Source organism: Cebus imitator, unplaced genomic scaffold, assembly GCF_001604975.1.
Source record: "Cebus imitator isolate Cc_AM_T3 unplaced genomic scaffold, Cebus_imitator-1.0 Scaffold475, whole genome shotgun sequence".
In the NCBI taxonomy this organism is placed as follows: domain Eukaryota; kingdom Metazoa; phylum Chordata; class Mammalia; order Primates; family Cebidae; genus Cebus; species Cebus imitator.
Genome location: NW_016107790.1, coordinates 2,368,581 through 2,370,336, shown reverse-complemented (window position 1 = coordinate 2,370,336; position 1,756 = coordinate 2,368,581). Strand labels below are relative to the sequence as shown.

The 1,756-nt window shown below is 50.7% G+C and overlaps 1 protein-coding gene across 1 annotated transcript in view; it reads right to left on the bottom strand.

Annotated features, from left to right (window-relative positions):
- BFSP1 (beaded filament structural protein 1) overlaps positions 1-1,756 on the bottom strand; it is a 39,626-nt gene that overhangs the window by 18,894 nt on the left and 18,976 nt on the right. The window contains exon 4 of the mRNA XM_017512708.2: positions 119-211. Coding sequence (XP_017368197.1) covers positions 119-211 — 93 coding nt within the window. The remainder of the gene's footprint in view (positions 1-118; positions 212-1,756) is intronic.

Here is a 1,756-nt window from a genome sequence, read left to right as displayed (position 1 = left end):
GAGTGGGGAGTGGACCCCCGGTGGCTGCCCTCACAGTCCAACCTGTGAGCCCTCCCCTGGGAGTCTCCAGATACAGCTTCTCCAGGGCTGGTTGGCCTTTTTGGGTTCCAATTCTTACCTCCCTCATCCCACTCGTCACGATGGATGCTGGAGGAACAGTGTGGATGATCTGCTGCAGGATGCCGATATAGGTCTGAACTTCTAGAAGATTCTGTAGGGGAGGGAAAGCATTCTCACTGTAAGTGGAGCCGTGCTGTTTTTCCTTCTAGTACTAGATGAGCACAGGAACGGACGCTTCCACACACTCCACCTTCACAGACAGGACAGACCACGACCAGGTTCAGGAAGTAGAAGAGAGTGACACGTGTGCTGCCATGGTAGGCCTGCCTGCCCACATGTGCCCGCCATGTAGAGGGCACTTCATGTCTCCTTTAATCTTCAGAAGAACAACGGGGCAGATGAATAAGCTAAGGCCTGCTTTATTTCACCGTTTCTCTTCAGTTACATGGGTGCTTTGCTGCGGTCTTCACAGAACCCATGGTGGCAGAGGCACAAAAAACAAAGAAAAAAAGTCCCCTCACCAGGCATGGTGGCTTACACCTGTAATCCCAGCACCTTGGGAGGCCAAGGTGGGCGGATCACTTGAGCCCAGGAGTTGGAGACCAGCCTAGCCAACACAGTGGAACCCCATTTCTACAAAAATTTTAAAAACTAACTATGTGTTGTAGTGTGCACCTGTGGTCCCAGCTACTTAGGAGGCTGAGGTAGGAGGATCACTTGAGCCCAGGGGTGGGTGGAAGGTGCAGCAAGCCGTGATCACACCACTGTACTCCAGCCTGACTGATCGAATGAGACCCCATGTCAAAAAGAAATTAATTAAAAGGCCCTGGAGGGCACAAAGGACCCTTTCCAACATCAGTAGTGTTTCAAAGAAGGGGCTTTGGTCAATCAGGCCTGGACTAAAAGACTTACAATGTATGACCTCAGGCAAGCTATTTAAACCTCCCCTAAAATGCAAGATCTTCTATAAAACAGGGATAACTATCTGTAGAGACACCTGATCCCCTTTACCAGCCAGCGACCCTGTCCCCAGCTCTGTGAGTAATGACAGATGACACAGCACTCTCTAGAAAACAGCCCTTGGCCAACAAATGGCCATCTTGCCCAGAAAGCTACCAGGCAAATTCTAAACCTGCAGGATGGCAGTAGACTCCCTGCTCCCAGTGGCCCTGCCTCATCCCCAACCCAGGCCAATTACTTATGGCACGGGAGTACAAAAGACTAACTCTCTTGACTCCTTGTGGTGTAATTCACATTCACACTCCAGAGCTTCCCATGGGATCATGAGAAGGCCACAGCTGGACTCCAACTGAGGACACGTCCTTGCTCTGCTCCCTGCCCTGTCCTGCCCTTTTCCTCCCCTTCTCCTCAGAGCCCTCCACTAAGACATCAATGACAAAAAATCACTGCCTAGAGCTCTGCTTATAGGAAGCCTGACCTGAGCACTATTTCACAAGGCTGCTCTTGGGATCTGCTGAGATACTGCAGGGGGCCTCACAGTGTGGCCATCATCATCACCATCATCATCACCATCATCATCACCATCATCATCACCATCATCATCACCACCATCATCATCACCATCATCCTCACCATCGGCACCATTATCCTTACCATCATCCTCACCATCATCATCACCATCACCATCATCCTCACCATCATCACCATCATCCTCACCATCATCATCACCATCATC